This window comes from Benincasa hispida, chromosome 4 (assembly GCF_027475165.1).
Source record: "Benincasa hispida cultivar pf3 chromosome 4, pf3_genome.v1.1, whole genome shotgun sequence".
Classification (NCBI taxonomy): Eukaryota; Viridiplantae; Streptophyta; class Magnoliopsida; order Cucurbitales; family Cucurbitaceae; genus Benincasa; species Benincasa hispida.
The window spans coordinates 16,194,146-16,217,279 of record NC_143481.1 but is presented as its reverse complement, the minus strand read 5'-3'; the positions used below and the strand labels follow the sequence as shown (position 1 = coordinate 16,217,279).

The window sequence follows — 23,134 nt, the reverse complement described above, 5'->3', positions numbered from 1 at the left end:
TGCTCATCAGTGGAAATAGAGCATAATAACAGAGTTTCGCTCAAGAGATGATGACGAACAAAGTGACAATCATTCTCAATATGCTTTGTGTGTTCATGAAAGACATCATTGTGAGCAATCTAAATGGCACTACGATTGTCACAGTAAAGTATAGTGGCAGACGACTAAGGAACTCTCATATCAGCAAGAAGCCAACGAAGCCACAAGAGTTCTGACGTAGCATCAGCCAGAGCACGATATTCAGACTTCGTACTAGAATGGGAAATAATGCTCTGTTTCTTACTACGCCAAGAAATGAAAGAATCACTAAGGTAGAAACAATAACCAGAGGTAGAACATCAGTTAATAGGATCACTAGCCCAATCACCATCAGAATAACCTGATAAAACTAGGGAAAACTGGGAAGAAAACTGAAGTCCATGCCCCAAAGTACCTTTGACATAACAAAGAATACGAAGAACAGTAGTAAAATGAATGGTCCGAAGGGCAGCCATAAACTAACTAACAATGTGAACAGTATAAGCAATGTCAGGACGGGTGACTGTCAGATAAATAAGATTGCCGACAAGCTGGCGATAGAGACTAGCATCCTCAAGTGGAGTTCCATCACACGGAGTCAAGTGAACATTGGGATCGAGTGGTGTTGGAGTTGTAGCAGAGTCAGTAATACTGGAGTGCACCAAAAGATCCGAGGCATACTTTACTTGAGACAACGAATAACTGGCAGAGCTCATTGGCACTTCAAGGCCAAAAAAGTAACTAAGTGAACCCAGGTCCTTCATCTCAAAGTGTTCGCCAAGATAGCATTGTAGATCAAAGATAGCTTGAGGATCATCCCCAGTTATAATCATATCATCAACATATAAGAGAATAAGAACAATACCATGAGTTTTCTGCCGAGTAAATAGTGTCATGTCATGAGAACTGGACGTATATCAAAGTTAAATGACAGTGGAACTAAAAGTTGCAAACCAAGCTCGAAAAGCTTGTTTCAAACCATACAATGCTCGTCAGAGGAGGCATAATTTTTGGGATGGACAAGAGACACCTGGGGACAGTTGCATGTATACGTCCTCACATAAGGCTTCATTAAGGAAGGCATTCTTGACATCCATTTGAAAAAGTGGTCACTGTTTAGCTGTAGCAACTGCTAAGAGACACCGAACAGATGTCATTCGTGCCACAAGTGTGAATATCTCTTCATAATCGATCCTATACTCTTGAGAATATCCTTTTGCTACCAACCGAGCTTTATAATGCTCAACAGAGCCATTAGAGTGAGTCTTGATCTTATAGACCCACTTGCAACCAATGGGTGTCTTTCCGAGAGATAAATCAACATAGTCCCATGTGTGCATTTTATCAAGAGCCTGCAGTTCTTCTTTCATAGCTTGCTGCCATAGAGGATTAGTATTTGTCTCATAAAAGAAGGTAAGTTCAACCAAGGAACTAATATTAGAAAAACAGTGAAAATCTTAAAGGTGGGTGGTGCCCTTACCCTAGTGGAGGGTCGAACAGAAGAGGTAGGGTCATGAACAGGTCCAGATTCCACAGGTGGGATAGATGGCTAATCAAGGTCAACAAAGACAGGCACAAACTATTCAAGCTCATAATCATCAGAAGATGTAGAAGAAGGGGAAAATTCAAACGAACCATTAGAATCATAGGGAAGAGGACTCGAGAGAGAATCATGAAAGGTTGAGACACTAGAGAATATAGTGTGCTCCAAAAAAGTGACATGGCGAGAAACGTTCAATCTGTTAGAGAGAGGGTCTCAACAGCGGAAACCTTTGTGTTCAGTTCCATAGCCAAAAAAGCAATAGAGATGAGAACGTGGTTCTAATTTGGTATGTTCATAAAAGCGAATAAGTACAAAACATGCACAACCAAAGACCGTGAGGTTCGAGTAATCAGGAGAAGTACCATATAAGCGTTAAAACGGAGAAGTATTTTGAAGAACTGATGAAGGAAGAAGATTGATTGTGTAGACAGAGGTGAGAGTGGCTTCACTCCAAAACTTTGTAGGATAGGAGGCAGACAGAAGTTGGGCCCAGACAGAATCTAGGATGTGACGATGTTTCCACTCCGCTCGCCCATTCTGTTGAGAGGTATGAGGACAAGAGCACTGCGCAAAAGTGCCTTGCTAGGTGAGAAAGAAAAGAAGCCTGGAGTCCTTATATTTCAAGGTGTTATCTATACACAGAACTTTGATTGGGCAAGAAAACTGAGTGTGAACCATGTTAGCAAAATCAATATATATTTGAGACAGGGAAGAGCGATGTTTAAGGAAATATATCTAGGTAAACCGAGAGTAATCATCAAGGAATAAAACAAAGTAAAGATACCCACTGACAGTGGAAATAGGATTAGGTCCCCAAATATCAGAGTAAATTAAGTCAAAAGGATTATCGCTTTATAGAATTAGACTGAGAAAACGACAATGTAGGTTGTTTTGCAAGTTTGCAATTCAAACAGCCAAAAGGTACAAATTTGGAGACATTATTCAAATTATGACTAGAGATTAAATGACGAAGTTTTTCAGAAGAAATATGACCAAGATGGAGGTGCCACTGATAGTTAGCAGAGTCGGTGATAAGGGCAAAAAGAGAACAAACAGAAAGCCGAAGAGATGTGAGCTCAAACAATCTTCCCACTTCGTGGCCCGTACCAATCGTCTGTCTCGACTGCAGATCCTAAACCTGACACCCAATAGAAGAAAAAAAACACAATTAAACTAAGGTCACACAATTGCCCGATGGAGACAAGATTAAAGAACAAATTTGGAACACAATAAGTATTGGAAAGCTATAACAGGGAAGTGTCAAAGGAGCCAACATGGGATATGGTCATGCAATTACTATCAACAGCATAAATGGGAGGAAGAGATTTGGCAGGAATAGGTGCAGACAGAAGAGAAAAATCAGACGTCATATGGTTGCAACAAGTGGAATCAAGAAGCCATCTATTATCTGGGGAGATCGCAAGTGCGAAGGAATTGGATGAAATCACCTGTTTAAGCAAGTCTTGTAAGTCACTCATTTAAAAAGTAGACGGGGAAGGCTCAGAGGCAGCATAAGAGGTAGTAGCAACAGTAGAGGCAGAATCAAGATTAGGTGTAAATGATCGAGACTTTGAGGTATGTCCTAATGATCGCAGTGGTCTTGTAGGACAGTTGTCCAAAATAGGACCTCTTTTGTGACAGTATATGCACTCGACTTTTGGACAGTCCGCTAACTTATGCTCAGTTAGCTTACAATTTTTTACAAAAGAGAGCTCCATAAGTACTAGGCATATGAGTGCTAGCGAATACAACCTCCGATTGCCAGGAAGAAATGATGCCAATACATTTTTCTTCAAACAGGATTTCCTAAATTGCTGCATCTAGAGATGGAAGGGGGCTATGGTGGAGTAAAGCAGCACGGATCGACTCATATTCTGGACGAAGTCCTATAAGAACCTTAATAAGGCGAAGGTGATCAAGATTAATTTTAACTTGATCCAATTGTGTCCATACTGGCTAAAGTGTAGCTAAGTAGTCATTAACAGATTGCCCCGTCTCCTAAGTAAGAGTAATCGGAATGTTGTGCAATTGATAGTAGTAAGTTAAGCCAACGGACTAAAATCGGATAGACAGGAAATCCCACAAACTCTTGGCATCATCAAACACATCAAACTGAACGTGAATGGTCGCTGTAGATGTATTTTCAATCCAAGTGATGATTTGATGGTTTTTGCTGTCCCAATCCTCTAACCGTTCAATAAGTCAAGCATCTTCCTCAGTGGATATCTTGACTGGCTGGGGAATATCACCAGTGACGATTCACCATATTTTACGCCCGATTAGGAAACTTTTCATTTGATGGGCCCAAGTAATGTAATTTTTCCCATCAAGAATACTACTAATGGGACGAAATACATGATCCTTTTCCATGTGGCTTGGCGGCTTGGAAAGAGAAGAAAATTAAATACAACAAGGGAGGCTCGGCGGCTTGGTGGCTTGGCCACTTGGCTGAAGGGATTAAGGATAGTGTTTTAAGAAATCAGTGATCGAGTTCGATTGAGGATCGAGTTCTGGACTGGGAGTCGGGGATCGAGTTTGATCGAGGATCAATATCTAGACTAGAGATTGGGGATCGAGTTTTGGACCAGGAATCGGGGATCGAGTTTTGGATTGGATCGAGTTCTGGATCGGGATCAAGTTCAATCGAGTTTTGGACCGGGGATCAGGGGGTCGAGTTCTGCACAGAGGGGGTCGAGGATCGAGTTTTTACAGAGGCTACAGGGTTGAGGATCGAATTTTTCACATTGGAGATCAAGGATTGAGTTTTTCACAGTGGCTTTGGACAGGGAATCTGGGTGGTTCTTCTTTACACTAGAGAGAGTTCTAGGTGGTTGGCCGATGACTGAATGGTAGAGATGACAGAGAACAAGAGGAAGAAATCAACTAACAAGGCTCTGATACCCTATAAAAGATATATAAAGATGTATTTATCAAGTGTGTTTTTACAAGGAACTGTATAAGGATATAAATATTGTATTAACACCCTAAGAATAGAGCTTAACTAAATTAACCAAAGCCTAAAGGATCTCCAAAGGATACTGATGACATGCAGAAATGCATGTCATCTTAGGCCTTTTATTTAGAATTATGAGGGCTGTTAAGCAGAACATGCGGTAATTATGTTAGGAATTCATGAGAAAATGAGCTTGCGGCGTTCAACATTGAGAATCTCGGCTAACCCATTATTATATGTTATTATGCGTTCAATTGTCTATTTTTTTAGTTAACGCAGGAAGTGGACGCAAACGCGGAAGCCAGACTACCGCATAGACGACCGTATGCGGAGAAACTCTCCATCGCAAAGGCGAATGCATTCGATCAACGCATGGGTGTTGCATTAATGAGCCGCATACGTCCATCATATAAGAGTTGCAATCGTCAAGTGATTGTGGTCATCGTGTAGAAGTTGCGGTATTAAGCGAATGCGATCACTGCACGATTGCGGCTACACGATAACACATAATAGAGGGGTCAACACAAGGTTGGTGGAATGAGCGTATCAATGCATATCTCGGGAAAATCAAAAGATGATGTCGACATTTCACCTACCACGCCATTAGCAGCAGAGATTCAGAAAAGGACTAACGCGCCGCGAATGTCAGAATCAGAACAGTCCATTAATGTTGTTGGTGATCCAGGCTCTATAAATAGAAACCCCTTAGCAAAATTTCATCTTATCCAAGGTTTTTGCTTAAGGTTCACCTTAGGGCAGATCCTTGTGATCCAGACAAATGCGTGAGAAGAAAGCTTGAGGGTTCTTCATCTCCTTCCTCCATTCCGAGTGACGACCAGAGCCTTCGACCAAAGCTAGATCTCGAGAGAGTCAGTTCCACCGTCCATCCATGGCACCACCGGCAGCCTTGACACACATCTACTGGAAGCAAGACATTGCTTCCAGCTGGTCTTTTCATTTTCTCTTCTTTTCTTATATTGTATTGTATTACATTTTGTGATTAAGGAATTAATACATTATGTGTTCAATGCATTTCTATGTTTCTTTCAATTCCATCTCCATCTTCTTTACTTAGTATCTTTAACTTTCATTGCATCACTTAGTGAGATTGCTAGAGTATCGCATACTTAGTCATGTGGATTAGAGATATGAAGCATGTAGCAAACCACCGAGAGGTGTGCATTGCGTGAGTGTGTGAGAAAATCTTATTTGCTTAGTGTGAAGTTATAGCAATGCCTGTCTATAGGTGGACGCAACGCTTGTCTATGAGTAAAGTCAGCAACAACTAACTGCCCGGGAGGGTAAGTGGTTGGTCGCATTAAGCAATGTAAGTTATTGTTCACTAGAGATAGGAATAATCTTGCGTTGGCTGAGGTTGCCCTTGCGGTCAAGCTCAGTGTTGCAGTGAAGACATCCTCACATTTTATCTATTTTTCCATCCATTTACTACGCATCAACGGTTGTCGTGTCTCTACCTCTCATTCATATTCTCATTGCATTGTCTGTTACTTAGGAGTAGGAGTAGTGTTAGTTTAAAACCTCTCATCCATTCTTTTATTCAACCGCCGCATGCACATTACCACATAGCATTTAGTTACAAGTCCTTGAGTTCGACCTCGGATCACCCAAGAAACTTGCGTTATACTTGGTGTGAGCGCAAGAAAACTTGTGACAGGAACGCATGGTCATTGCATACATTTGTTAATGCATAGTTCACTCTAACACATGACCACCGACGCATGAGAATCAACGTATACATTAAGAACATGCATTGCATATTGGGTCCATGGAACTTTAGTTGTCAAGTAATTAACATCTATTTTTCCGTCATCAGATACTTTGTATACATGAGACTTAGTATTCACATGACTTAGTATACATTCACTGGTCCCATATTGAGAATGTTTTGATAAGATTAGTAAAGAGTCCATCACTTTGGTTTCAAATGGTAATTATAAATGTTTTAATCTTTGTATACCATGCTTATTTATTTATTTTTGTATTTTGGAGAAAATAGTGTGAGTAGTATAAAAATTTTGGAAAAGCTTTATTGTAATTGAAGTTGATGAGAGAACTCATTATAAACATATATTATTATATTTTAATTTTAATTTATTTTGGATCTTATCCTTTTGGTTTTAGTTCATTTTAGTCATTAAACTTTCAAAAAGTGATCATTTTAATCTTTTAAATGAGATAAAAATTAACAAAAGAATGAAAATACGCTTTTTAAGACACAAAGACGAAAATGAACCGAAGTTAAATGTATATGGATCAAAACGAACTAAAATTAAAGTATATATGAATAAAAAACCGTTTTAAAAGTATATAGACCAAAATGAAGAAGAAAAGAAAAGGGCGAAGTATGATTTTCTGGTAATGCTAGGAGTATAAAAATGGAGGGGAATTAAAAAAAGAAAAAAAGAAAAAACCTGGATTTGATCAGCCAAATTGATGACAAGAGAATTGGGAATAGGATGGACAGTGACCCAGTGACGGTCTTTCATGATTTGAAGGCCAGCAAGGCCTTGAGACTGAACAATACAGCAATGGACACAACATCAGTATGAACCCCAAGGCCCAAGATGAGCTCAGGATTTGGGCAGGATGAGTAGTAATTAGCCTACGAGTACAGCTCCGGATTGGGGCCAATGCTCCTCTTAAGAGCCCCCTCGTCCAGGCCCAGCCCCAACGACACCATTAGCCTTCCCATAATGGGTATGAGATTCCGTGGTTGATGAGTTGGAAGCAGACGAAGGTGCGACAAGCTTGGGATACATTGCGGATGAGAAGAGGTTGGTCAGGGAGATTGAAGTCGATGATGGGGATGGAGATTAGGCCTAATGTGTTCTGAGAGAATGAAGGAATCGGACGAGAGGGATGGTCGGATGGAGGAAGAGAATCCAACGCCATTTTGAATGTTGTTGATTACATAATTGTAATTACCTTTGTTCTAAACTAAGTTTCTCTTTCCAAATGCCCCCATTTCATTTATACCACTATCAGTAAAGACAGTAGAAAACACGGATAAAGCAAGGAAAGAAAACACAGTGACAAGACAATTGCTCCAATGGCAGCCGTAGGCTTTATTCATTGCTTTTCCTCTTTTTTTTTTCTATATAATATATTTGTAGCTTTTTGAACAATTTATACATGGTGAGAAACCTAAAACCTCATAAATGGGCCATGAAAGAAATATACAAATTTTTTTTTAGATTTTTAAATAAAGAAAATGCATTTATTTATTGAGATTTTTTCTTTTATTTAATTTAGTTGGAGAGAGAAAATGTATTTAATGAATTTTTTTTATTTTCGTTGGTTTCACATTTTTTTCCCGATCTATGGTTATTTAAAATATACCTTAGAACATTTTGTTAGGTATTTGAAAATATTTTAACCAATATATTGTTGAGAATGTCCTAAACTCGCAGTTTGTAAATGTTGTTAACATATTCTATTTATCAATAAAAATGTTGTTGAGTTTTTTTATCCAATAAATTACTATAGATATCGCATCTTTCTATAAAAATCCAATAAATGAATCCATGGCTATAACATGAATACTTTAACTTTATGTGGCAACATAAAAATGGATTAAGTGTTAATATATATAGCCAAAATGGTCTATAAGTATACGGATGAGATTAGTACCGCATCCTTGTGACACTATTGGATGCGGCCCATTTTGTATACTAATATAAATGATGTGATCCAAATATCATTCATGTCGAGACATGTGAGTGAGGGCATCCTGTGCAATGAGTTTGCAAAAGACCGGACCTCGAAAGAGTCATTTTTTTTTATAATAACGTTAAAACTAACTATCTCAAACTCAATGATCTAGGGTAACTCGATCTTAATCCTGAGCTAACTATGAACTCCTATTTATTCGGGATTATCCTTTGATCTGCATAGGTGAGAGTAGTTCAATAACACTACTCAATAAGCCTCCCATTTTAGGGATAAGACCGAATAGATAGTTGGGGACTTAGCTTTGCAATATGGAATATACTCTTACCCCATTTAGGGTTAGCAGATGGATTGTTCTCTTAAGCGCTGATGCCTTGCCTTGAACAATAGAGCCCACCCTTTCATGGAAGAGAGGGCTGTGATTTATAAGTTGGACTATAAATCAGTTGTTCAATGGAGGAACAGTGGTAGCTTAAGGAGCAAGATGTATTTACAGGGGTAAAACGATAATCTTTGACCCAACTATAAATACGAATGACCTGTGAAGGATTGACTTGCCGATTATGATTAAAATGGATAGAAATATATCTACATTGAGAAGAGTACAACTACTGAGCTATAGTGGAATGTCTTGGTAGTTAACGAATAGAATTAATTCAGTTTAAAGAGTTTAACCAATTAATTACAAGCCGTTAGAGTTCATGATCTGTAGGTCCATAAGGTCCCTCTACTAGCTCGTAATTTGGATTAGTAAATTGAGTAATCTTGATAAGATTTGAAATTAGGGTTTAGAATTTGAAATGTTCAAATTCAATTAAGGTTTCTATTTATCATATTCGATACAATTGAAATATTTAATTTTATCAAAATTAAACGAAATTAGAGAATCAATTACTGTTTAAAATATGATTTAAATATTAATTGTATAAAATTAATTTCATTATAATGGAATTGGTCTTTTATTAATTTATTAATAGGTATTAAATTAACAAAATTAATTAAAGGAAATTTATATTGAATAATACAAATGGAAAAAAAATGTGATTATATATACCACATTTTTAATATTTGCTATTATAGCAAACATTGACCAATCAACCTTTCTTTTTTTTAGAATTCCAAATTTACCCTCTCTTTCCCTTTATTAACTTTCCTTTTTCACGTTCGTCGCCTCCTTTGAACATTGTCGTTCGTGACCTTCTTCTTCTTTCACAGTGATTATATCTATCATCTCCATGAAATCAAATCAATGAAGCTTCGTGGTACTTTTTGTTTTCCTTTTTGTCATTCTTTCCTTTTTCTTTCACGGTGAAATATCGATGAATCAGTCTCCATGAAATCTCATTCGTGAAGCTCCGTGATACTTCGATTAATTCAAATTCATGAAGCTCCGTGATACTTCGATCAATTCCGATTCGTGAGTTCGTTTTTCTTTTTTCGATTTCATCTTTGATTGGGAGTTTTTTTTTTCTTTTAGCGTTCGTTCTTGTTTTTTCGATTCTGTTTTTCAATTTTTCCTAAATAGTTTTCTAGTCATTTAGTCTTTTCTTTCTCTTTTTCTCAAGAACCTAATGATTTCTTCAGCTCACTGTGAACATAATGGATTGTGAGCAGAGTTTGTGTACTTTCATGAAATTTTGTTTTGTTCATTGCGTTGATATTTTGAGTTTTGATTGATTAATTAAGTTAGGGCTTGCATTCTTCACTGTTTCATTTGATTTATTTATATTCTTTCTAAAAACATATCAGTGTATTTTGATGTTTGATATTTTTAGGTTTGATATTACAGCTACATTGGCTTTGTGTTTGTCATTGATAATGTCTATCAGTGTATTGGAAGATATCAGTGGCTATCATTGATAATGTCTATCAGTGATAGAATATGTGATTGCTATCATTTTTTATTTGTTCATTAAGTTTTATTGATATCCATTGAAAGACATGCCTAGTTTTAGATTGGTATCAATGATATTGACAGATTTATATTTGCTTTTGATAGCTATTAGAACCTATTGATATTGTTATTCAAGAGTTTTTGTTTTACTTTTGCAGGAATTTTAAAACATGGTTATTCCAATAGTTGTTTTCCATAGTGGAATATGGAATGAAAAATACTGTTATGTGAATTACAAATCTACTGGAGTTTTAGTAGATGATATAATGGTTTTTGAAGATTTTATGGGTTTAATAGTTAAGGAGATTTGTTTGGATGTGTCTACTTCTTCTATAGAACTTTCAGTTTTATTAGATTTTGTTATGAATGATGTTCAAAATGTAGTTCAAATTCGTGAAGATAAGGATATAGCTTGGTTTTTAGCTTTAGTTAAGGAACACAATACACGACATCCTTTGGTTGATCATGCCAGTAGTTCATGTTTGGAAGTGTCTTCTAATGTTCTTTCTAGTGGAGCTGAGAATTATTTGTCTACTGTTCCTTCTTCTAAACCTATGATTGGTGATGGTGATTTCCAAGTGATTATGGATATACATATTGCTCGTGATTTGAAAGAAAAAGATGTGTTTTCTAGTAAAGAGATTTTATCAAATTGTTTTTACTTGATAGCGGTTAAGAAAAATTTTGAATTTAAGACTATAACGTCAATTTCAAGAGCAATTGTGTTTCGATGTCTTCAAGATGGTTGTCAGTGGTATGTGAGGGCATCCCGTTATAAGCGGGGTGTTTTGTGGATGCTTAGGAAGTTTATTGATATTCATGATTGTTCTATAAAAAGTATTCAAACTTTTTATAGGCAAGCTTCTTCGTCCTTAATAGCTGAATATTTGAGAAATGATTTTAGATTTAGTTCTTCTCATACCTCAACTCCTAAAGATATTGTGAATAAAGTCCATAAAGAATTTGGAGTAACTATTAGCTATTATAAAGCATGGAGGGCAAAAGAGCAAATAATGAAGTCTTTGAAAGGCGATGCACGTGAATCATATGCTTTGATTCCAAAGTTTTTTATGAAGTTAGAAGAAAAGAATCCAGGTTTCTTGTTTCTGACTTATTATATGATCTATCAATGATAGCTTCTATCATTGATTGGAGTCTATCATTGATAACATGAAAATAATAGAAGCTATTGGTGATGGACTGCAACCAGTGATTGAAGCTATTGGTGGTAGGCATCAATCAATTATATACCTTTTGTAATCTGGCTTAATTGTTTATTTTCTTCTTTTAGGTACATTTACTGCCTATGAAGCTAACATAAATAGGCATTTTAAGTATTGTTATATGGCTATTGGAGCATCAATTGAGGGTTAGAAGCATTGTAGGCCTAATATATCAGTTGATGGGACGTTCTTGAAATGTAAATATGTTGGGACTCTTTTGACAGCTTCAAATTTGACGGTAACAATCAGATTTTTCCTCTTGCTTTTTGTATTGTTGACTCTGAAAATGATACATCCTGGAAATGATTTTTTTATAATTTAAAGAAAAGTTTTTGTGAACGAGAAGGATTAGTCATTATTTCTGATTGACATTTTAGCATTCTCAAAGGTGTTATGAATGTTTTTCCAAATGTTGATTATTGTGTTTGTCTACGACACCTTGTGAAAAATATGAAGTTGATTTATAAGAATTCTTTAATTGATGACATATATTATAGTTGTGCAAAAGCTTATACAATTGATAAGTTTGAGTTTTATATGAAATGGATGGAATCAATATATCCTACAATTTGGGAATATCTCAGTAAAGTTGGTTTTGAGAAGTGGGCACGTGCATATTCTAGGAGAAGAAGGTATAATATGATGACTACTAATATTTCAGAGTGCTTGAATAATATTTTGAAATAGCCTAGGGAGTTCCCCGTTACATCATTACTTGATTATATTAGAGAAATACTTCAAAATTGGTTTTATGAAAAAGGTCAATCAGCGTTATCCATGAAGGCCGTTTTGACTAGTTGGGCAGAGTCTGAGTTGCGAGAGCAACACAATCAGTCAAGAAGCTTCAAGGTACAAATACCTTAATTATTAGAAAATATCATTAATAACATGTTATTAGTGATAGCTTCTGTCATTGATAACATGTTATCAGTGATAGATGATAGCTTCTGTCATTGATAACATGTTATCAGTGATAGAAGCTATCACTGATAGTTTTTGTTTTCACTGATATTTTTTGTTTTCACTAATAGCTTGAAAATATTTAATCAGGTAGGGATAGTATCACTTACATTTTCGTTTATATTTTAGTTTTCATTGACATTCCATTAGTTCACCTAGTTGATTACATTTCGTTGACTGTTTTATTTTTCAGGTTGATCCTATTAACAATGAAGAATATAAAGTAGTTGACAGGGACAATCACTTTTTCGTAAATTTGGCCTATAAATCATGCAGTTGTCGTGTTTAGGATTTGGTGGAGATTCCATGTGCTCATGCTTGTATTGTTATTCGTGGGCTAAATTTAGATATATATACTTTTGTGTCGAATTACTATTTTTGCAGTGCATTGTTATCAACTTATAAAGGATCAGTTTATCCTATTGGAAATCATTCTTATTGGAGATCTATTGATGTTGGTATGAATGTATTACCTCCAATAGTTAAACGTCCGACTAGACAACCACGTAAACAAAGAATATTATCAATTGGTGAAAAGAATATCATCAATTTAACCATTAGATAGTGAGACAATTTGTTATTGATGTTTGACATAAATATATTAAAGACCTTGTTACTAATGTTTTGTAAATGGAACAGACTTTGTTGTTGATATATCCATTCTTTAGTCAATATGATGCTTCACAATATGATGCTTTTATTTATGAAGCTTTTGTTTTCCTTTAGCCACAACAATTGAAAGAAATGATATCAAGCTATCTGTAATAGCTTCTGTCAGCAATTAATACAATGAAGTGATAGATTCTATCACTGATAGTAGATAAGCATTTTTGCAGAAAATCCATCAATAGAATTGCCAACCAAATGCTACACGATCGTATAGCATTACTGATACCATACTATCGGTGATAGAAGCTATGCAGCTTGTGTTTAAAGTTTGATCAATGCAACAACCCTGTTGAAGAAAACTAAATAACCTATTGAAGAACCGACCCAAAGACTAAACGATCGCTTAATTAGTCCAAACGATCGTTTAACAAGTCCAAACGATCGTTTACCAAATACTATACGATCGCCTACCAAATGCTACACGATCGTTGAGCTCGGCTACACAACGTTGAGTAACAAAATGTTATACGATCGCCTACCCAATGCTACACGATCGCCAACCAAATGCTACACAATCGCTTAGCTCTACTACACGATCGCTGAGTAATAAATACTATACGATCACTTAAATTATCTACATGATTGTTGAGCTCCGCTACACAATCGCTGAGTAACAAAATGCTATACGATCGCCTACCAAATGCTACACGATCGCTTAGATCTGCTACATAATGTTGAGTAACAAAATGTTATACGATCGCCTACCCAATGCTAGACGATCGCCTACCAAATGCTATACGATCGCTTAGATCTGCTACACAATGCTGAGTAACAAAATGCTATACGATCGCCTACCCAATGCTAGACGATCGCCTACCAAATGCTACACGATTGCTTAGATCTGCTACACAATCGCTGAGTAATAAAATGCTATACGATCGCCTACCCAATGCTAGACGATCGCATACCAAATGCTACACGATCGTTAAGATCTGCTGCACAACGCTGAGTAACAAAATGCTATACGATCGTCTACCCAATGCTACACAATCGCTTACCAAATGCTACACGATCACTTAGATCTGCTACACAACGCTGAGTAACAAAATGCTATACGATCACCTACCCAATGTTAGAGATCACCTACCAAATGCCACACGATCGCTTAGATCTGCTACACAACGCTGAGTAACAAAATGCTATACGATTGCCTACCCAATGCTACACGATCGCTTAGATCTGTTACACAACGCTGAGTAACAAAATGTTATACGATCGCCTACCCAATGCTAGACGATCGCATACCATATGCTACACGATCGCTTAGATCTGCTACACAATGCTGAGTAACAAAATGCTATATGATCGCCTACCCATTGCTAGACGATCGCCTACCAATGCTACATGATCGCTTAGATCTGCTACACAATGCTAGTAACAAAATGCTATACGATCGCCTACTCAATGCTACATGATCGCCTACCAAATGCTACACGATCGCTTAGATCTACTATACAACGCTGAGTAACAAAATGCTATACGATCGTCTACCCAATGCTACACGATCGCCTACCAAATGCTACACAATCGTTTAGATCTGTTGCACAACGTTGAGTAACAAAATGCTATACGATCGCCTACCCAATGCTACACGATCGCTTACCAAATGCTACATGATCGATTAAATCTGCTACACGATCGTTGAGTAACAAAATGCTTTATGATCGCCTACCTAATGCTACACGATCACCTACTAAATGCTACATGATCGTGTACCAAATGTTACACAATCGCTGAGCTCGGCTAGACAATCACTTAGCTCTGCTACACGATCACTGAGTAACAAAATACTATACGAAGTTGCAACTATATCAATCACATTTATGAATCAATCACATTTATGAATCAGTCACATTTATACTATACGATCGCCCTCTTTTCCCTCCAACCAAACAACCCTTAAAATAAATTGAAAGTTGCAACTATATCAATCACATTTATGAAGGATTCATATTGATTCAATCTAACTATCATTGATCTTGTAAAATAACAATGTAATTTCCAAAATCATAACAATCACTATATATTGTCAAATAGAAGTCTATTGTCAATAAACAAGTCTATCTATTGTCAATCAAAGTTGTGATATTTTGAGATCAAAGCTTGGAACGTCATCATTCCACCTTGGAGACTGTCTTGTAGCTTTGCTTGGAGACACCTTGGTAGACACATTTAGAGAGATCTTCTTTTTGTCTTTCTTTTGTTTCTTTGCGTTATCCAAAATTTTCTTGGTTGGTTTTGCTTGTCTTTTTGGTCTCTTGTTGTCCTCTATATTTTTTATGAAAACCTTTGGTCGATATTTTTTTGGACTCTTTTTAAGAGTCTTTTCAATCACTAAAATCATGGAATCAAATATAACATGACATCAATGTGCTATCAGTATCAGTCAAGTAAATAAAGCTTCCTATTATTTATACTATCACTGATAACAAACTATCAATGATAGCGTGTTATCACTGATAGTTGGTTATCTGTGATTTCGACTATCACTGATAGCATGCTAATGTTATAATTAAGATTCTCAAACAATCAATACTTACATTCTTTTTCCTCATATCTTCTTTATCTTTTTCTTCTTGATCTTCCTCTTCATCTTCAGAATCATCATGCAATTGTTCATGCTGGTCATTCTCTTGATCATCTTGAGCCTCCTTGTCCTTAGCAGTGTCAACTTCAGCCTGCATGCATATATCATTTTTGTTATTGTACTTCTTTACAGAAAAATAAAATCACAAGTTTTACCTTTAGAACTTCCAAACTTGCATCTAAAAGTTCCAAACTAGATGATGGCGCTTTGTTCTTCTCAAGAGATTCTTGAGATTGCTTTTCACCACCTTCTTCTTTTTGTGGAAGTTTATCATTGATAGCTTCTTTTATGTGGCCCAATATATCAAGAATCTACTTGTGCTTTTCATTGATGTCCTTCTTAATATCTTCTTGTCCCCTTTTTAATTCTTCAATTGCCTCTTGTAATGATGCAATTCTTCTCCCGGTTGACATTTGTTTTCCTTCTTTTTCTTTTTCAATATCCATCTCCCTGGTTTCCAGCTCCGCAAAATAGGCATAATAGTTGGATTGCAATTCTTGTTTAGTTGGAACAAATAAAGCAACAGTAAATTGAAAGTTTAATAAAGATGTTAGTGATACAGCTAATTTATAGAAACAATCATTGATTTCAAGCTATCACTGATTGCTTCTATCTACAATAACATACTATCAATGATAGAAGATATCACAATAGTTCCAAATGACTGATAGAAGCTATCACTGATAGTGGTATCTTCTATGTCATAAAAGCTGAAACATCAGTTATAGTTTCTATCATTTGATAGCATGCTAATAATATATATAAATAAAGGAAATAACAGTGATAAAAGACTTACACCAGTGGCTTTGAAAATATTGTTATTGATGTGTTGCAAATCATTAGGTTCTTGAGACTCCCATTGAGTAAGTCTAGGTCCATCACTTTTTATTCTTCGTGCAAATCCAATGGTGGGGTTAGATAATCTTGGTATAATTTCAAAATCCCAATATACCAAAGCTAGTGGAAATCCTTGAAGGAAAATGGAAGATGGCTTATTGATGACAACCTTCTTAAAAAACTCTATAGTTAGTTCAAAGGAAACCCTGCCCCATGGATAAGATCTAAACCTTTCTTCGTCATCCAACATTTGTATATGTTTCCAACTTACTTTGTTATGTCCTTGTGTAGGAATTAGGAAGCTTTCTAGAAAATACAAGTGTGCAAGTTTGACCTTTATATCAATGGGTATGTTAGCAACAGAACCTAACAAATTAAAAGTAGGTTGGAGCTCTCTTCTTATAATTTTTGTATTTGTCTTGAAAAAGTTCCTAATTGTGTTGTCCATTGATTCCTGTTCACTATAGATATCATCTATAGGGTAATCATCACAATTTAAACCTGTTACTAAACAAAACTCCTTGAGGCCAAATTCTGAAATATGTCCTTCTAAATTAAAGGCTAATATATTTTGCTTGGTAGTTGTGCATTGCCTTCTAATAAGGTGTGATATGAGTTGGTTGGGCACCCTTTTCATTTTCATATCTAAGAAGTGCCCAAAATGACCTTCTCTAAACAATTGGAGTGATGGCTCATCTAATTTTCCTATGTTAGACAGGACATCTAAACTTATGAAGGAGCTGACTTTTAATGGATTTGTCCATTCACTTTCTGGAAAAATTAATACATTTTCCTCTATATATAACAATAACATAAATGTAAGAAAAAAGTAACCACAAATCTATATAAATTTATAAAATATCATTAGATTGTGACCTTGATCTTCTTGTGTTTTTTCCCAGATGTTGATCCTTCCAATGTTTTTCTATTTCCTTTCTCCATTTATCCTAAAAACAAACATGTGGAACCATTATATTAATATCATTGATAGCAATAATAGTGATAGATACTTTTCCTATGAATAAACAATTATCAAATCACAGTACAGGGAACTAAATTAGCATCAATGATAGCATCCATTACTGATAGTTGTCAACATCTTCCCTAAAGCATCAGTGATAAATTTTATGCTAAAAACAATAATGTACAACCATTACATTCATATCATTGATAGCAATAATAGTGATAGATACTTTTCCTATGAATAAACAATCATCAAATCACAGCACAGAGAACTAAATTAGCATCAATGATAGCACCCATTACTGATAGTTGTCAACATATTCCCTAAAGCATCAGTGATAACTTCTATCCTAAAAGCAATCATGTAGAACCATTATATTCATATCATTGATAGACATATTCTCTAAAGCATCAGTGATAACTTCTATCCTAAAAACAATCATGTAGAACCATTATATTCATATCATTGATAGCAATAATAGTGATAGATACTTTTCCTATGAATAAACAATCATCAAATCACAGTACAGGGAACTAAATTAGTATCAATGATAGCATCCATCAATGATAGTTTGTTGATAGATAAATCCATCAACAAACTATTAATGAATTGTCAACATATTCCCTATAGCATCAGTGATAACTTCAGTTAAACAACAATAAATAACTAAATTAGCATAATATTCACTGAAACATCAGCAAATCACAACGAAACACAGTACTAATCTTCACACAATTAGCAATCAAACACAGTCAACAATAAACTATCAACATATTCCTCGAAAATCTAGCAAATCACAAACAACATTAGAAATAATCTTCACATAATCAACATTTTGATGACTATTAGTCTATGATGACTACGCCGTGATGACTACACCGTGATGACTATACTGTGACCAAAATGCATAATAAAACACTGAATGAAACACCTAAAAAAAGATGGAGAATGTATGTAGCCCTAATTTGAAATAACAATTTATCTTCTTATATAAACTGTCAATGGAAGAAGAACGAAGCCCTACGTTTTCGAATTCTTTCTATCAGTGATGAAGAGATGAACAAAGGAAAAAGAAGAAACGAAGAAGAACAACGTACCTTTTGAAGTTTAGAGCGAAATCGATGTGGAAGAAGACGGCACTGTCAAAATCGAAAGGTTGAAATCGGAACGAGACAGCACTGTCAGAGCTCGAAACGGTTGGAAGTGTTTTTCGTGTTTTTCGAAAGAAGATGAAGGATCGAAATGAAATTTGTTTTATATGGGCCCATGTCCATTTTAGTCTTTTCTTTTTTCTGGGCTAAATCTTTAATATAAAAAATCTATACTTGCAAATACTTTTATCTTACTACATAAACTCTAATATTTATTGTAAAATAAATATTCGTGCAACTTTCCCTTAATTAAAAGGTTTAATTAATTAGTTTTATTTTAAAATTAATTAATTGAATTAATTTATATGCATATATATATATATATGTATGTATGTATGTATGTATATATATATGTGTGTGTGTGTATGTATGTATGTATATAACTAATAATTCAAATAAAATTATTTTATTTGGAAATTAGTTTTAGAAAACATTTTTGAAAACTAAATTTGAAAACAAAACCAAATTTCAAAATTTCAAAAGTGGAGATGTTCAAAAGTTGGAAATCTCCACTATGGTGCAAGGCACCTTATTCATCCAATTCTATTTTCTCCATGAAGTAGGAGCTAGCCTTCATGCAAGCTTTGAATTTTCATGGTGAAAGCTCTATAAATAAAAGTGCTTGGCTGTATAATGAGACTAAGCTCTCAAGAACTCTGCATAAACCAAAATCCTCTTCATATCTTCATTATATCCAGCTCAATTTAGTGTTTCCACTATACAATCCGTGCAAGAGAATAGTAGAGAAGATTTTCGTGGTAGTCCACTTGTAGATTGAAGCACTTTTACTTGGAACTTGGCTGATGTTGAAGAGGATTCATCAAAGGTACTGTGTTCAGCAAACCCTCTTCTGTTATAGTTACTTTGAAACATGTTTTAAACTCAAATTAAGTATAATTAGAGTGCTTATTGATTCTGATTTTCTCCACTGCATGTTAATATAATCTATCAATTGCTATCAGAGTATGATTTAAGCACTTAATTGTCGTTAATTTGAGTTTGGTGGGTGTTCTTCATAAACTATATGAAAATAATGAACTGATATGGTTTTTTCAGTGTTTTGGCATTTGAATCTTTTCAATTATGTTGTAACTCTTATAATTGGCTCTTTCTTGATGGGTCTTAAAGTGTGTTTAAGTGTCTGTAATTCGTTTGGAGTTATTAGAGTTGGAATTAGGTTGTAATTGAATAAAGAAATGAAGAAGATCGAAGCAACATAAACTGGAAATTCAAATTTCTGCTAGATACTCGATGCTCGATGGAATACTCAATGGATACTCAAAGATATTTCATGAAATACTTGATGCATTCGATGGTACTCAATGTGTTTACTCGATGATCTTTCATGAAATACACGATGCACGATGCCATACTCAATGGTACTCGATGCATTCACTCGATGATATTTCATGAAATACTCGTTGCTCAATGCATGACGCTTTACTCGATGGTATTTTGTGAAATATTTGGTGTTCGATGATGTCGGTTTTCATACTCGATGCTAGTTGTTTGCTGATACTCAATGGGTTTTTCACGGTTCAAGGCGATCTGAGCAGTCCAGAAGCTTTTTAAAGTCGGTTTTGCTGATTTTTGTAATAGCTAGGCCTTTGTTTACTCGGAAATGTCAAAACCATAAACCATATCAGTTTTATGTTTAATTATTTATGCATTTGATGTATGTTATAATTAAATAAATCTTGAATATGCATAAAGTATGCCAAGTATAATTAAAAATCCCACCATAGGAAGCATGTTACATGCATTGAAGTATGTTATAAAGTTATTATAATGTATAGTATATATGTATAGGGTTTCAATTATTTAAATATAAAGGTTATGTTAAATATTGAATGCCGTTATGGATGTTTAACATGTCTATTTTTGTAAGTTGTTATGAAATTGAATTAGACATTAAAATCTATAACAAAGATAAAGAACATGCTCATTTAGCTTAACAACTTGTTTTAATAGTTAAAATAGGTCGTTATCTTATAAAATTTGGTTACAAACTCAATCAATTCACAATCTTGTCTAAGGCCGAGGGTTCTTAAGTTGACGGTTTACGTAACACCTCCTACCTAGGTATTATGACTGAAATAACGAGAATTGATAACCAATTTTATGAGCATGTTTGAGCGATGTGAGGTTTAAAATTAGTTTTAACCTAGACATCGTAGGTTAAATCCAAATATAAACTTTTTACTTGGATAATAAACACATAGAGTTAGGTTGTTTAAAATTAGTCGTAACAAACCTAAGTTAAAGAATACTCAAACATTTAGAACACTTCAGTAAAGATTACCAGTATATATGATATATCATTTTTAGCTCTCATGTCCTCAAAAGTTCACACCGTTAGATCCATGCTCGACTTTGTATCAATTTTACCTCGATTGCTCCAATCAGAAAGTATTTGCATATATCAATAGCAAGGTGAATGAGGGAAGTAGTTCATAGTAAGTGAGGCATGCCTTATAGTTCCATCTTATAGTTCCATCTTGCACATTGTCTTCCAATTTAAGGGCATGTTCATACCGTTCTATAAGATCTGAAAATGGTGGGTTACACTTACAAAATTAATAAGTGTAAGTTCTTGATCGAACGGTAACTAAATGACTTTCGGAATATGAGATATTCTGGAGACAGTATTTAGTTAAGAATGTCTTACTTTAGTGAAGGAATATTTGACTGCCTCAGATAGCACTTATTCTAACTCACTATAGTATCGTTGCAAATAAATAACGATTTATGGGTACTTTGTTAGTTTTTGCTAAAAATTGGATTTATATGCACTTTAATAATAGAATTTGTTTATTTCTCAACATGTTAAACTCAATAATAAAACTTCTAGCTTCTGACAAAATTAACAGAAAGGGTTATTCCAACTAGAAGTCAAATTTAAACACGATATTAGTAGTTGATGATCTGAGGTTTGTGTTAACGAAAGAATGTCCTTCTATTCCTAATACAATGGCAAACCAAAGCGTTCGGGATGCATATGATAGGTGGATAAGGGCGAGTGAAAAGGCTAGGGCCTATATCTTAGTGAGCATACCTGATGTGCTCAACAAGAAACATGAACCCATGCCCACAGCCTGTGAAATTATGACGTCATTACAGGATATGTTTGGACAACCATCATCTTCTGTTCGACACGAGGCTATAAAATATGTTTATAACTTGGAAATGAAAGATGGAATCAATGTCAGGGAACATGTTCTAGACATGATGGTTCATTTTAATGTCGTTGAAGCTCACGGGGCTACCATAGACAAAACTAGTCAAGTTAGAATGATATTAGTGTCTCTTCCGAAGAGCTACCTAACCTTTCGTACTAATGTCGTAATGAATAAGATAAATTACAATATGGCATCTATTAAGCGAACTATAGACTTATCAGTCAATGATGAAATTGAAAGAGAGTAAAACAAATGTTGTTTCACAACAAACGAAATTTCTGAAGGGATCTTCGTTAGGAACGAAACCCGATGACAAAAAGAAGTCTGTCCCTTCTTCATCTAAAGACAAAAATGTACAGATGAAGAAAAAGGGAAAAGGGAATAAACAACCTACTGTAAATAAAAACAAGGCTCTCAAAGAAAAATGTTTCCATTATGAAGAAGACGGGCACTGGAAACGAAACTACCTGAAGTATTTGGCTGAGAAGAAAGTGGAAAAGGCAAACCAAGGTAAATCAGATTTACTTGTATTTGAAACATGTTTAGTGGAGATTCTCACTTGACCTGGATATTAGATTCAGGAGTCGCTAACCATGTTTGCACTTTTCTACAGGAAACTAGTTCTTGGAAACAACTCTCAAAGTACGAAATGACTTTAAAGGTGGGAACAGGGGAAGTCATTTCAGCAGAAGCAGTGGGAGATGTCAAGTTGTTTTTTGGAGATTCTTTTATCTTATTAAGAAATGTATATTATGTACCAAAGATGAAAAGAAACTTAATCTCCATTTCATGTCTACTTGAAAATATGTATAAAGTATCTTTAGAAGTTAATGAAGTGTTCATTTTTTCAAGAGGTGTTCATATTTGTTCTACTAGACTTGAAAACTTGTATGTGTTAAAACCAACTGATGCAAAAACCATTTTAAATATAGAGATGTTTAAAACGACAGAAACTCAAAATAAAAAACGAAAATTTTCTCCTAACGCCTATCTTTGGCATCTCAGACTTGGTCACATAAATCTCAATAGGATTGAGAGATTAGTTAAAAACGGACACCTAAATCAGTTAGAAGACAGTTCTTTACCTTCTTATGATTCATGTCTTGAGGGAAAAATGACTAAAAGATCTTTTATTGGAAATGGTCTTCGTGCCAAAGAATCGCTTGAATTTATATATTCAGACCTTTGTGGTTTGATGAATGTAAGAGCATAAGGTGGATATGAATATTTTGTCAGTTTTATTGATGACTACTCTAGATATGGCTATGTTTACTTAATAAGTCACAAGTCTGAAACCCTTGAAAAGTTCAGAGAATTCAAGACCAAAACAGAAAACTTATTAAGTAAAAGAATTAAAACACTTCGATTAGATCGAGGTGGTGAGTGTATGGATTTACAATTCCATAACTATTTGGTAGATCATGGAATTCAATCCTAACTCACAGCACCTAGAATACCACAACAAA

General features: G+C 35.1%; 1 protein-coding gene across 1 annotated transcript; it reads left to right on the top strand.

Annotated features, from left to right (window-relative positions):
* Nucleotides 1–11,744: 11,744 nt before the first annotated feature.
* LOC150036529 (uncharacterized) lies at nt 11,745–12,008 on the top strand. The gene has a single exon (XM_090313158.1). The coding sequence runs from the start codon at nt 11,772–11,774 to the stop codon at nt 12,006–12,008; it is 237 nt and encodes a 78-aa protein (XP_090169284.1). The 5' UTR covers nt 11,745–11,771.
* The last annotated feature ends 11,126 nt before the right edge of the window (nt 12,009–23,134 follow it).